Below are 13,510 nucleotides of genomic sequence, written 5' to 3' on the forward strand. Positions count from 1 at the left end.
TTCTATGGTGATCCAACGAAAAACCATGTTGACTGATCACATCCAAACCAAACCAAACCCATGATAAAATCATCTTCAATGTCTGCCACTAAAACGCTATGCCGAAACTTCCCTAACTCCAGTTCTATGAAAGCCTCTCCCCGTACAACGGCCATTTCCCCCGTGACTGTACGTAAACACACTCTTCTTCTCGGAGGCATCAGCTTCAACCCTTGCACTGAGTTAGCCCGTACCAACGATACCATAGCGCCAGTATCCACAGTCATTCGAATTCCCTTTCCATTGACTTTCCCGTCGATCACCAAACTGTCAGCGGTTCTTCCTAGACTCCTAATGGAAAAAATCCTGGGGGCTCTGTTCTCCTCAGTCAATAGTCGCCCCTTAGTATTGACTGATTTTAGTTTTCCTGGTGCCTTCGTTCTCTGGATGGTGAACGGGATCGCATTTGGACGCGGCAATCCCGTTTAATGTGGCCATTCCTACCACATCTATAGCACCTTATGTCCTGGGATCTTCTATGGTTCTCTGTCTGGGTGTTGTTGTTACTCTTGTTCACTAGTAACTCACATAGTTTACTAAACATCTCCTCCAAACGTATGTGAGAACTTCCGGGCTGTTCCTCGACCGTTACCGATCTTATCTTCGGTCTAGGGATGGCGCTAAAGGCAGCTTCGATTTCCAGCGCCCTAACCAGTGCTTCGCTGCTGGTAGAAAATCGGGATATTTGCAGCGCCCTCTGCAATTCGTTGTCCCTCAGTTGATAAAGCACTGAGCAGCGAGTTCCTCCCTAAATCCTTCCGGTGCTTCTGGGTATGCTAGATGTACCAGCCGATGTAAGTCTGCTTCAAATTCCTGCAGACTCTCTCCGGACCTCTGCATGCGTGTCTTAATCTGGGCCTGGTAAAGTTGACGTCGATGTTGATCGCCATATCTTCTGTCCAATGCAGCAACCAATGATTCGTATTCCTGCTGTTGGGCTGTAGGAATAGTTTGCAGCAGTTCCAGGGCAAGGCCACGCAGCGCGATGACAAGTGCTGCTGCTTTCTCTTGGTCAGTCCATCCATTGGCAGCAGCCGCTGCTTCAAACTGACGGTGGTACATTGTCCATGTCGTTTGTCCATCGTAGGTCGGGGCCTTAAGGTTCGCAGTTCCCGGAACGCCAGGTGTCCTTACTTGGTCTTCTGTAGGTCCATCTCCAACCTTTCTATTTTTTGCTGAAGGCGCTCCTCCAGATCTTCTACGGCTTCTTGAAGGTGGATTTCTTGCCTTTTTTTCAGTTCTTCAAAGTTCTTCTTAAGACGGTTTTGATCTTCTTGTCTTTCTTTGTGGCGGTGCGTCTCTATATCTTCTAAAATTTCCCTCCATTCATTCTTTTGACGGATTTCTAAATTACCTAAAATTTTCTCAAGCCGGTCCTGTTCTTCTTCTTTGTCTTGTTGTCGTTGAATTTTCAAATCTTCGAAAATTTTCTCAAGCCGGTTCTGTTCTTCTTGTTGTCGTTGAATTTTCAAATCTTCCAAAATTTTCTCAAGCCGGTCCTGTTCTTCTTGTTTCTCTTGTTGTCGTTGAACTTTCAAATCTTCGAAAATGTTCTCAAGCCGGTCCTGTTCTTGTTGACGTCGTAGTTTTTCCTCTTCCTTTTCTCTTTCTAATCGGGCTCGCTCTTCTTCTCGTTCTTTGCAGAGTCTTTCTTGTTCTTCTGCCTTCTCTCTTCTCATATTCTCCATAAAATCGCCCAATAATTTGCTTACTTCCTCCATTTTCTTCGCTTGCTCCCTTGTAGCAACCATAAAAATACTCTAATTCGGTCTAAAAACCTTCCAGTCCACTTAATTTCTTCTTAAAATCCTCTTGAATCCCACTTCTGACACCAATTGTTACGGATTCCGTGGGTCCACTAATTTAAACTCACGATAAAATACTTAACGAATTTATTATCTCACTTTATACACACAATAACTAACTATTTGTAAAATTCCTTCACCAAATTGTCCGATTCGTAATAATTTAAACGCGGTATATTCAAACTTCAAACTGTTCCAGTTGTCGATGGCTCCAGCTTATATACACTATTGACTGCTTCTCGAAACTTCTACAATTCTCGGAGAGCGTTCTACTTCATACTGGACAATTCCATTGTCTGATTCGCTTACTTGTCGACTTGATTAAAAGATGGCGCCTAAAAATGTATTTTACTTTCTGGCGGATGCGTCATTTTTCTTGACACGTTGCGGTTGTGCAGGTAACCAGTAATACATTTTAGCGCTACATACACTTTGACCTTGACAATATTGTAATGATAAATATACTAAAGGTCTGTCCCCAGAAGAATCCCTGACTAGTCAGCACGTTTCTCATTGGTTAAAATGCGTAGAAACCTGATTGTTAGTCAGGTTTCTACGCATTTCAACCAATAAGAAACGCGCTGACTAGTCCGGGATTCTTCTGGGAACAGACCTTAAATCTTAAAAAAAACAGAGCCGGACTTGAAATTAGTTTAAATAAATTAAGTATGTTCAAACATCCGAAACAAATAAAAATATTAAGTGTGGCATATCATTGTACTCAGGAGACCGAGTTCTTTCAAAATCTGAAATAAAAAATGCAGGTCCGTATTTAAAAAAATTAAGTTGGCCACTGTATCTCACAAATTTTCAGCTAATTTGAAAATCTAAAAATATTATCAGATAGCCCTAATAAAGTGACAATGAGAATGTGCAATTAGCTTTTTGATTTCCTAAAAAGTGACGGCAGGAAAAAATAAAAATGATTTCCAAAAAAATCCGTTTTTTCCAAAAAAACGGATTTTTTTGGAAATCAAATCCATGAAATTTTTTAAAAAAAAAACAATCCTTGAAATTTTTAAAAAAAAATTGATGGCATCTTGGTGAATATCCTAAAGCGCAACTTTGCCCCAATTTAACTACGTTCGTATATATTACGGTTACCGAGATACCAATGCTCGTACCCCGAATTTGTAGCACCCTGTATACAGAGTGGCGCAACTCATTCGCCTTGGTTGATTATACGAAAACGGAAATATGTAGAAACAAAATATTTTATTGAAATATACAGGGTATGTCAGAACTAAGATTTACACCAAAGTTATATTTTTTCTTATGAAACACCCGGTATTTTATTTCATATTTGTATCCTTGGACACAAAATAAGGCCTTTATTATAAGGGTTATTATATATTAATATGTTTACAAGCTTTGGCTTTTGAGATATTTAAAGATATTTAGATATGCATGCTACAATGGAATAAATTATCAACACCCTGTGCATTACTTTTTACAATTAATTATTGTGCTAATGAGTTTAAAGATAGAGAAATAAACTTTACTGAAAAATTGTATTGCTCCCTTAAATTTATACAGGGGTATCAAAAATTGATGATTTATTTTAAATATTTATTTTACATAAAAACCTTGTTATTTCAAATACGACAACCTGTATTTTTTAAAATAAATCGAAACAGATTCAAATGCTCTTTCAAACTATTATTAGGGTAGCCTATACCTATCTAGCTCAGATTTTGAATAAAGAGCAATTTTTCAATAAAATGGCAACAAAGAGGGCTGATGTTGTCATGGCAAGTTTCTAGTGACAGTAGCTATTTTCAAAATCGAAATTAGTTTATGGACTTCATTTATTTATAGCAAGTACTTTAATCGCTAGTTGATTAAAAAAAGTATACCATTAATATTGCAAATTATATTTTATCCTCTCATAGTACCTATATGTCTTTTTAATTTTTTGATGATGTAACGAGCACTTTGTTTACTCACTGGTTTCGTCGAAATGCTTGAATCCATTTTTGCTTTTGATCAAATCTATGAAGCTATAAAATTTTGTTTCGGGAGAGTTGAATATCCGGGAAAGTTGAGTTATCGAATGTATGTAATTCCACCCAACAACGCCCTAAGTACGCTCTCCTTTACGCGTTAACATTTTTTCGGCAATTTTATTAACATTTGAAATTGTCCCAACACAGCACGACGCCTAGTTCGAATTCTTTTTCATTTATTTTTTATTGCCCGAAACAGCGTTACATCACACAAACCTCGTACCTAAGTGTTTTATCTCTTTTTTGTCTCAATAATTGCATTAACAAAAAACTAAAATACTTAAATATTATAACCAAACCACGATTTCAATATTATTCTACGCGATCAACATGACGGCCACGTGAAATAGGTAGGGATAATATCTGATTTTTGCCGTTGTAGCGCTGCGGTCGGAATTTGTTGAAATCAACTGAAATGCAACAAGGGCCTATATACTAATTAATTAATTAATAACTACTTTTTATATAAACTGGTATAACAAAACGGCGATGGTAAATGCTTCAGTATGCCTACGCGCACCTATTTGCCGTTTTAAAACAGTGCGCGTAGGATGCATCGCAGCTACCATCCTGGCGAACAGCGCGGCCAGCATCTTGGCGAGCATCGCATCGAGTTGCATCGAGTTGCATGCCTCACTATGTTTGCGCCCTAAGGCATTTACGTACGTCAAAATCTGGTTAAAGTCAAAATATTTGCTTTAACTCTTGTTCAAACGAGAATGCAACCACAACTGTAAGTTTCTGCGTTACCTCTCAAGATCAAGAGATACATAGTGTTGTCACAGGAGAAGACTTCTGTGGTTACAGGAGAAGACTTCTGTGGTTTAGTGTAAAGGAGGTGTGCTTTAACTAAGTAAGAAGTGGTAGTGTGCTTTAACTATCTATTATCGCAGCCCCTGTGAATATTTATTTACGTATTATACCGGGTGTTTCTTAAAAGTGGCTCACCCCTATTACTTCTTTATTTTTTCAGATAAATAAACGAGGTTCAAGTACGTTAGTACTTGACATAAATCAGGATACCAAAAAAATAAAAGATCAACATACCAAATCTGTTTTTTTTTTATATGAAGAAATAAAAAAGTTACAGGGGTGTGCCACTTTTGAGAAACACCCGGTATAGTTTAAAAAAATTCTAATAGGTATGGGGTAACACTCAGAGAAGCGATAATCCGGCTCTTTTAAGATTTGATTTAAGCAGTAACTCGGATTGGTGGCCACTTTTTGACAAAGATACTTTTGCACCAGCCATTTCAATTAACAAATTAAATTTTATATCTTTAATCGAAGATACATACAGTATCGAAAGGCAATTAGAGAGAAAATTAAAAAAGAAGATTGCAAAATGGAGACCTGGAAATAGAACAATTTTCAATCATAGGTAGTATAGATTATTCTTCCAATATTCTTAATACCCCTGAAATGTGATACCTTATTTTGGAAAAACAGTTTTTGTATATGTCCTAGACGTAATGCAGATTTAGACATTTTACAAATTTCCTAGGCAATTTACCATAAATCCGGCAAAATGGGAGCGAGCATAGAATGCACTTTTTGTTATGACTACACTAATTCGGACAAACTGATAAAATACCGGCAAAATAAAAACAGAAGAATGTATATCAGGTTGTGACTGATTAGTTTTAGTTATTTTACAACTTGCCAAAAGCAGTGCCGTCACAACGTGAAGTTGTCAGCTGCCGGCTTGATTGTAAAATTGTTCACGACAGTGAATACAACTAGGTAGATATCTCTAAAGGAATTATTAACACTTTCTTTTTTAGAAATTCTATTCAAGAATCATCGGTAGATTTTGATGACAAAAGTTCTTGATCGATTAATTACAGTCAGAGAGGCAGTTGCATATCAGTCACGATTCAGAGGTTTTTCAAAAATGTATCTAAAAGGCTAGTAGTAAACATTGGAATATAAAGAAATGTGGTTGCTTTAAAAATAGCAATTTATGCTCTTCCAAATTTAATGGATGTTAGAGACGCACTACCTATGATTTTTTAAACTTAAAAACTTCCTATTAGCACGCAGTCTCCCGCTAACACTTAGACTACGGGTAGTGAAATGCTACATATGGCCCTTCTTACTATACGGCGCAGAAACCTGGTCACTCAAGGCTAGAACCCTGAACCGCATCGAGGCTTTCGAAATGTGGACTCTCCGGAGATTCTTACGTGTGCCATGGACAGCATATGCAACCAACGAAGAAGTTTTAAGAACTGCAAGCTATGAACGAGAAATGCTTAATATAGTTAAAGAAAGGAAAGTCTCATACCTCGGCCATATCCTTAGAGGAGACAAATATTACATTCCTAAGCTGATTCTACAAGGAAAAATAGAGGGACGGCGAGGCCCAGGAAGAAAACAACATTCCTGGCTAAGAAACATACGGGATTGGTGTAACATCAGCGATGCAGCCATCATATTTCGAAGAGCCGAAAACGGCACTCTACACATTGTATGAAGAGTACAGACAATCGCCAGAATATAGTTTGACTTATATTTGATAGAGGGCGATACCGGCGATGTAGAAAACGAAATTAGTGATGAGCGGTATTAGGAAAAATTGTCGATTTTTTTGAACTTTCGATATTTGGAGTGTAATTTGCCGATTTCAAAAAATTATTGTTGTAATCAATGTTTACTATTAAAAAATGTACCAGAAATGTAAAAAATGTACTTTGGTACAAACGGTTCCAAAATGTACCAGCTCTGGCAACGCTGAGAGTAATGACTTTTCGTCCGTACCTATATAAAACTACTGAGTGACAAAATATATATTTCTGTGATTTTTTACTGTAAAAAATGTATCTTAGTAAAAATCACTACGAGCAACCGTTCTCAAGATATTTAGAATGGTAATAGTCAATACATGTCATTATTGATACATGTCATTATTGACAAAAAATAAACACGTTGATTGGATAGTAGAGATGATGATATGACTGAGGGTGCATCCACACTATCCTAAAAACAGCGTATCGGCGTAACGACCTTGAATTGATTTCCAGTAATTCTATTGGTTGAAATTTTTGATAGATCAATTTTTCAGCCAATAAAATTACTGGAAATCTATTCAAGGTCGTTACGCCGTTACGCCGATACACCGTTTTTAGGATAGTGTGGATGCACCCTGAAATGACGAATTTGGGAACGATTTATTTTTTTAAATTAATCATAAATTTTTCTTTGAAAAAATTATAATAAAACAGTTTCTGTTAAAAAAGTTTTGGCACAAAGACATTTCAAATTTATGATTTCAGTCTTATTTAGTCGACATGTTTAATTTATGTCAATGATGACAGTTATTGACAGTTTCGATTCCAAATATCTCGAGAACCATCTCGTAGCGATTTTTACCAAGAGACCTTTTTGATTAAAAAAAAACGTCGTAAATGTATATTTTTTTACTAAGAAGTTTTATACAGGTACGGACGAAAAGTTATTACTTTTCAACCAGTTAAAAAATCTGTAGGTGGCGCCCTCTACAAGTCATTGATATCAAAATCAAATTTTTCATGTCAAAAAACTTCTAGACACTAATTTTCATCCAAATATTGACATTACCTCAGAAATTATTTAGAAAAAATCTAAATAAAAATAAAATTTCTACACTCTGTATCTCTGAAACTAACCCATTTTAGGACATATATTTATACGAACTTTTTTACTTATTTTTATCTGCAGAATATGCTGCTGAAGTTTGCGGAATACAGTTCGGATCATCCTGTATATGTATACATTTTCCTAATCTTGTTTTGCCGGCATTTTAGCAATTTTCCTGAATTGGTATAGGCATAATGAAAAATGCATTGCATGCTCCTGTTTTGCCAGCTTTTTGTAAATCCTTTTTATAAAAAGCCAAAATTTGCATTATGCCTACGACATATAGAGGGTGATTTACATCTATGGTTGGTTAGAGATCCATGATACAAAGAATACAAGGTATGATATTGCGCAGGTTGGTCACTACGTCACAGGTGATAAACGGCACCATTGGTCGGCAAGCTCTGCGCGCCAATTTCAAATTGTCAAACAGATTGTGTCATCTGTGAAATTTGATTGTGTCAAAATGTGAAAATAATTTTTCAAATGTCAAGCGCGATGATTTGACATAACTTTTGGGGTTATGTCCTAATTCTTCCCTATTTTAGGTCTTTTTTTATTAGTGGCAATTGAACAATATGGATATTTTTTTGTATGGCGTATGACGTCACAGGTGGTATGCGCAAACCTGCGCAAACTTAACGAAATTGGAGCCGCTATCGATCATACCTTGTTTTCTTTGTACCATGTTAGAGATCTATGGAAAACCGGTGATAGAATTCTTTAAAAATTTGGATTTTTACAAAAGGCACCTGCTCCATCTATCTAAATTATTTTAAGCATTACAATGTTGCCGTTTCGTATTAAAAGTAGTAGTATCTTCCTTATTTTAAATAGAACACCCGTGTATGTATTACATTATTATGTATTACATTTTTAAAAATTATTGCCAGTTTTATAATTTTACTGTTGTACACACTATTCTATATCTCTCTCGTAGACAAAGACTACTATATCTATCTCTCGTAGACTCGTGGTTAAATCGATATATTCGATCTGTTTAAATCAATGACTAAAGAATATAAAGACATGTAACGCGCATATACGGGCTGCAGCAGATTTTGTGACATTAGACGCCATTTTTTTTCATCAGCTAGTGACCAGTGACAATTTTAGCGATATTTGATAGTTTGTGTGTAGTGAACTTTGTATAAACTTTATTACAATGGTGATTAGTCAGTTATTTAGCTTTCAAGTGTAAAAGCCGCAGCGATAAGAAAGAGCCAGAAGTTACGTTTCATAGATAAATAAACAGCCCGCTCCACCTTTTTAACGTTTTCTTAGTTTTCTTATCGAATTCGATAATTATTTTTCTGATATTATATGTACTTGATGTGTGCTATATGTTGATACTAGTTTTGTACCTTTTGTAAACATTTTAATACTTTTTTTTTCGAAATTAATTATTAGTATGATACCACCGTATACACCATAGGCGTAGTCAAAACATTTATCAAAAAATATGAATATCTCTTTAAACAGCTATGTTAAGAAAAATATGTGCCACGGCACTGTTTGGTGACATCGTAACAATTTGCTCTCGGGCGTTATTTGTCCTTGGAATATTTAGTCATTGGTTTAAATCAACCAATTGGGTATCACAGAGAGATCGGTTTAAATCAACCAATTGGGTATCATATTGAGAGATAAAAACATTTATCTTTGTTATCTTAAATTCAACACCTAAATATAAAAAAAGACTAATAAAATTGCTTTTCATATATTGTGTTCCCATACCTAAACCTTTCGATTTTTTAAGTAGAGCTATTTAAAAATTACTAATAATAATTATCAAAGTAGCTTCCTTTTTTTACCGGTTCTACTGTAATACGTCTACCCAGGAGGAAATATATGGCAATATTTCACCTGCGCATGCGCTGCAGAGTTCTAGTACGATTCAGAATCGGTAATAACAACGTAATGCTGAAAATCATTTAGATAGATGTAGCAGCTGACTTTATGTAAATATCCAAATTTTCAAAAAAATATTAAAGGTTCTCCATCAACGTCTAACCTATACCATCGCCTTGAATCACCCCATACATATATGTCATGAATATTTATGAATATTGCCTCTATCTAGGGTATCTGAATCTCTAAAAGAAGCGTTAAAATCACTTGAGCACTCTGTGATGAATGGCAAAAGCACAACTGAATCCATTTTTGAAATCAGCAAAGCCCTTTCACATTATTTGGTTAGTGGTTTAATAATATTAGTTGTAGATATACATGTAATATACGTAATTTTATATAAAATAATGTTTTTTTAGGTAAAAGGGTTTTGCATTAACATACCCTTCACCAGTATATCATTTATAACTAAATGGATAAAGCGAACATGTGTTCATAATCAGTTACAAGAAGTTAAAGAATTTGCTTTAGCAGTGGCTGTTCAAAACTATCCAGGAAATGTATTGTCCCTTTGGATATTATTTGCTACCCTCTTAGATACATCTGATTAGAATTTATTGATATTGAAACATTCTAAAGCGAATCAACAAAAATCCATGGTGAATGCAAGTCAAGTCATTTCAATTTTTTTCTTGTCGCCCTTATGAATTGTTATTTAAATTTTCTAATAGAGTAAATTAAGACAAAACCAAATATTATATATTCTAACTACTATAATTAAGAAACCAAAATGTTTTATATTTTATAAATATCTTAGGTAACAAATCTACATGCCTGTTTTCGACCTTTTCATTTTAAATAGCAAATAAATTTGATCAAACTTTTAACTTTCATATGATTTTGTGACTGCTTGAAATCTGAAGAAATGTTTACAATTGCGAATTGTACGTTATGTATACTTAGGGTTGTCACCTTTTTGCAAAGTGAAAAAAGGACTTTAATTGAATTTAATGTATTGGACTACGAAAAAGCACAGGGAGGCGTTTGGGGGGGCCTAATTTTGAAAATCTCTTTTTAAAATCAAAATGGTTAAAATTAACCTGTTAATATTCAATGTCTAAACTATCATTTCAGATTAAACGGCGAGTTCTAAATAATGTTCCCGATTCTAAATAATAGTATACTGTTTTATTAGGATTAAAAATTATAATTTTTGTGGCGAGGCTCTACATTTGGCATTACAATAAGCGAAGCCCAAAAAGTAATTTTTACTCCGAACAGAATAGTTTTTTAAATAATTTCCAACGTTGCAAATAATATAAAAAGATTTAAAAGTAACCTTGGAGGTATTATATATATCGAGAAATTATGTTTACAACTCGTCGAAATGAAAATACGTAAATAAAAAGGACTTTTAAGTCAAACAAAGTCAAAAGAACAATTTGTTCTAAAAAAGGATCCTTTTCAAAAAAGGACAGGTGGCAACCCTATGTATACAATTATTGACAAAATTAAATAAATGTAGAGAAACCGCATTTTAGCCTGTGTATGACAGCAATCAGCCGCAATTCTCGACCACAGTGCAGTTTGTTCCCGACCGATTATAAACAATAGGCGTGTACCTAGGTATCAAGGTCCCATTAACGAAAATTAAAATTAGATTACAGAACACATTTGTTAGAAAAATATTCTTACAGATCATAACTGTCATTTTATAACCAACATTTCAGCATATTATACTTCTTTTAACATTTATTACACTCAAAAGTTTTGCTGGCAGTCCTGATGGCCATTTTATTTTCCGTAATTTCAAATAAACCCTTTTTAAGTCTTCTTCAGTATAGGTACGAAGCACTCTTCGCACCTTTCTTTTTTGGCATTGTAATCTTATTGAAAGTTTTCGTTTTCGTATTGTTGTGTTTTTTTTTGGGCGTTATCGAGTAGTTTCAAAATTAACCCAGGTGTGAGACAGTCCCTCGCCAGTTCTGTTTATTACCTATACTGAATATAGTATGCATAAACTAATGAAAGAATGGAAATATGGAATATCCGTGGAGGCAGGAGGTTAAATATCCTGAGACACACGGATGATACCGTGATTATCGCCGCCAGCAAGGAAGAGATACAGGAAATCATGGCTACACTGTACCCTATTAGTGAAGAATATGGCTTGGAACTAAACAAACGAAAACCCAAGACGACTATTGGTTGACTTGTTATATAACTTGCTATATAGCAAAGTTATATAATATGTTAAGGAGGGTCCACATTTAGTAACATGTTATATAACATTGCTATTTAACAAGCTACATGTAACATGTTAAAAAACCGGGAGCCGTCCACATTATAGTTTTCGTAGTCATGAATCGTTTTGGCGAGAAAGAGGTTCAGCTCGCAGCAGCGGCGTGCGTAATTATTTTTGAACTAAGGGAAAGAAAGTCGAGAAAAAAAGCGGTTTTGAGTCCGCCATAGCCTACCAGCAAGATCTAGATACAGTTGAACTCAATTAGCTTATCTTTCCAATACTTGCCTCGGCTGTTTCTCGTGGTGTCGTCTGTCTTTTAAAAACATTAATAATTTACAGTACGTCTCGTCTCCTGGATCTGTGTCTATGAAAGGAATGCGGACAAAAAACATTTAAATAAACAGCAATATATTCTATACGTCGATTTGACGAGTGCGTCACCGCAAATCGCTCCGCCCACTCATTTTATTGGCTACTTGCAAATTTGTCGAATTTTTATTGATGGGACGCGTCGTCTATTTTTTACGAAACACATCGAGAGAATATCGTTTCCCCTCTCACGGATACCCCGTAGCTACAGAACGGACAGACGTACTGTAAAAGCAAAAGCAAACCATTTTGAATTATCCACTTCATCTAAACCATGCAGTTCCTGATTTGCATTCCTTTTGTTCCCGCTGGAACTGGCCTATTAGATTACGCATTATTTCTCAACTTTTTCTTTAAGGACGGTCCACACTTGCTATATAACACTGCTATATAGCAAAGTTATATAACATGTTACATATTTTTTAGTTATATTTAGCAAATTTCGATGCTATATAACTTGCTAGATGTTATCCATTTGTAGTCGGTAAAGATCAAAAGATGTTGTGCAACATTGCTATTGTAACATGAAACAACGCGTCCACACTTGCTAAATTTCTAGTTTAGCCGCTCATATTTTCAGGGACGTGCGCGACAGAATCTTAGTGTGGTGAGCTGATATTGGTTTGTTTATTTACTGGTCAATAATACCGTATGACCGAAAAAAACTGCGTCCCGTCGGCCTCCCGTCAGTTGGCTTGGACATGACGATCGATGACATTCCCCATATAATTTTCCATATAAAATGACAGCGATTTTCATTTCATAGTATGTATTTGGAAACAGAAAAGTTGAGAAATAATGCGTAATCTAATAGGCCAGTTCCAGCGGGAACAAAAGAAATGCAAATCAGGAACTGCATGGTTTAGATGAAGTGGATAATTCAAAATGGTTTGCTTTTGCTTTTACAGTACGTCTGTCCGTTCTGTAGCTACAGGGTATCCGTGAGAGGGGAAACGATATTCTCTCGATGTGTTTCGTAAAAATAGACGACGCGTCCCATCAATAAAAATTCGACAAATTTGCAAGTAGCCAATAAAATGAGGTGGGCGGAGCGATTTGCGGTGACGCACTCGTCAAATCGACGTATAGAATATATTGCTGTTTATTTAAATGTTTTTTGTCCGCATTCCTTTCATAGACACAGATCCAGGAGACGAGACGTACTGTAAATTATTAATGTTTTTAAAAGACAGACGACACCACGAGAAACAGCCGAGGCAAGTATTGGAAAGATAAGCTAATTGAGTTCAACTGTATCTAGATCTTGCTGGTAGGCTATGGCGGACTCAAAACCGCTTTTTCTCGACTTTCTTCCCTTAGTTCAAAAATAATTACGCACGCCGCTGCTGCGAGCTGAACCTCTTTCTCGCCAAAACGATTCATGACTACGAAAACTATAATGTGGACGGCTCCCGGTTTTTTAACATGTTACATGTAGCTTGTTAAATAGCAATGTTATATAACATGTTACTAAATGTGGACCCTCTTTAACAAGCTGCATATCACATGCTAAAAAACCGGGAGCCGTCCACATTATAGTTTTCGTAATCATGAATCGTTTTGGCGAGAAAGAGGTT

The 13,510-nt window shown here is 35.7% G+C and overlaps 1 protein-coding gene across 2 annotated transcripts in view; it reads left to right on the forward strand.

Moving 5' to 3' along the window:
• The window catches only part of LOC115890341 (coiled-coil and C2 domain-containing protein 2A), a 58,156-nt gene extending 47,950 nt beyond the window's left edge, over positions 1 to 10,206 (forward strand). For both annotated transcript variants that reach the window (XM_030910536.1, XM_030910544.1), the window contains 3 exons: positions 4,993 to 5,231; positions 9,552 to 9,663; positions 9,739 to 10,206. In XM_030910536.1, the coding sequence (XP_030766396.1) occupies positions 4,993 to 5,231; positions 9,552 to 9,663; positions 9,739 to 9,930 (543 nt within the window). In that variant the 3' untranslated portion in view covers positions 9,931 to 10,206. The remainder of the gene's footprint in view (positions 1 to 4,992; positions 5,232 to 9,551; positions 9,664 to 9,738) is intronic.
• Positions 10,207 to 13,510: the final 3,304 nt, after the last annotated feature.

This window comes from Sitophilus oryzae, unplaced genomic scaffold, assembly GCF_002938485.1.
Source record: "Sitophilus oryzae breed Bouriz unplaced genomic scaffold, Soryzae_2.0 scaffold_1178_pilon_pilon, whole genome shotgun sequence".
NCBI lineage: Eukaryota > Metazoa > Arthropoda > Insecta > Coleoptera > Curculionidae > Sitophilus > Sitophilus oryzae.